The sequence below is a fragment of the Penaeus monodon genome, chromosome 23, assembly GCF_015228065.2.
Source record: "Penaeus monodon isolate SGIC_2016 chromosome 23, NSTDA_Pmon_1, whole genome shotgun sequence".
In the NCBI taxonomy this organism is placed as follows: Eukaryota; Metazoa; Arthropoda; class Malacostraca; order Decapoda; family Penaeidae; genus Penaeus; species Penaeus monodon.
In genome coordinates this window covers 20,982,926-20,984,128 of record NC_051408.1, presented here as the reverse complement: position 1 = coordinate 20,984,128, position 1,203 = coordinate 20,982,926, and the positions used below count along the sequence as shown (strand labels likewise).

At 49.8% G+C, this 1,203-nt stretch overlaps 2 protein-coding genes across 2 annotated transcripts in view; both read right to left on the bottom strand.

Annotated features, from left to right (window-relative positions):
• The window catches only part of LOC119588176 (Down syndrome cell adhesion molecule-like protein Dscam2), a 20,591-nt gene extending 20,079 nt beyond the window's left edge, over positions 1–512 (bottom strand). Inside the window, exon 1 of the mRNA XM_037936879.1 lies at positions 152–512. Coding sequence (XP_037792807.1) covers positions 152–512 — 361 coding nt within the window. The remainder of the gene's footprint in view (positions 1–151) is intronic.
• Positions 513–847: 335 nt separating this feature from the next.
• Positions 848–1,203, bottom strand: part of LOC119588175 (Down syndrome cell adhesion molecule-like protein Dscam2) — a 30,461-nt gene continuing 30,105 nt past the window's right edge. The window contains exon 9 of the mRNA XM_037936878.1: positions 848–965. Coding sequence (XP_037792806.1) covers positions 848–965 — 118 coding nt within the window. The remainder of the gene's footprint in view (positions 966–1,203) is intronic.

The window sequence follows — 1,203 nt, the reverse complement described above, 5'->3', positions numbered from 1 at the left end:
CTCGTTGCCACACTTGGCACTCTGTAATACTCCACTTTCAATACACTTTGCAATCGCATTAAATTAATTTTAATTTTACATATGAATTTGAAAAGGCAATCGAATTCAAGTGCAGTTCAGGGAACCATCGAGTAGGTTAAAGGTCACTGACCATCCTCCCTCGTGGTGCAGATAAGGTCAGGCGAGGACACGCCCGCGCCCGCCCTTGTCACGGCCGCCACCGTCACCGTGTAATTTGACCACGCCCGCAGACCGCCCACGCTCTCCTCGCGCCCACTCGTCATTCGGATGAGCTCTTCCACTTCTCTGTAGTCGGTAGAGAATTTATGTAAGCATGAAGGATGTAAATCGAGGAGAGGGAAGACAAGGGAATGGAGGCTAGGTGGGAACCTAGAGATCTGAAGGTAATTCACATGCTTTATAGCATGGTACGGTTCATAACCAGGACGCATTAGGCACTTGGCACAGGTGGCAATATACCTTGAGTGCACAAGGATGCGGTAAGGCTGCATCTTACCGTGTCGGAGGTCAGTCTAGGCGCGTGAGTAGGATGCCGGCTAGCCCTGCACAGGCCCAGTTGTGGAAGGGCGGCGGCGGCGAGGCTCCACCTCACGTTACATGTTCGATGTCCCAATCCGGTCTCCCGCTGCACTCCGACCCACGGGGGAGAAGAGGGTACGTGGGCGGAGATAGGATGCTACTGCAAGGCCGCTCGTTCTGTTACAACTTCTGTTTCAGAAAGTGCCGAGCGAGAACGAAGAAAAAAAGCTAACGAAATATCACCGTTTCCAACGTCCTGACCACGACGGGGGAATCACGGGTCCGGCTCCGTGGGGCCTTTATGCTCTTATGTGCAACACTGCATGACCTGCACCCACAGGGCCACGTAATGATTACGACCATCACCCCAAGTCCACAGCGCCACGCCCACTACGCTGAAGTATACAGACTCATCATTCACCAGGCTGGAAGAGGAAATGTCTATCAAAATATTAGTGAAGATTGCATTTATGCCTCCCCTGTATGTGCAACACCAGCCTCAGCACACACAAAGAACCAACTGACAATCACCACGTAATGATATAATGTAAGAAACTCATTATAAATAAGGTTGATTGAAAGAGGAAGAACAGTTCGAAATCATTCTAGACTTCATATCAGCATGACCTAAGATAATCTGTCTATCTCTTATTTCAGTTAACT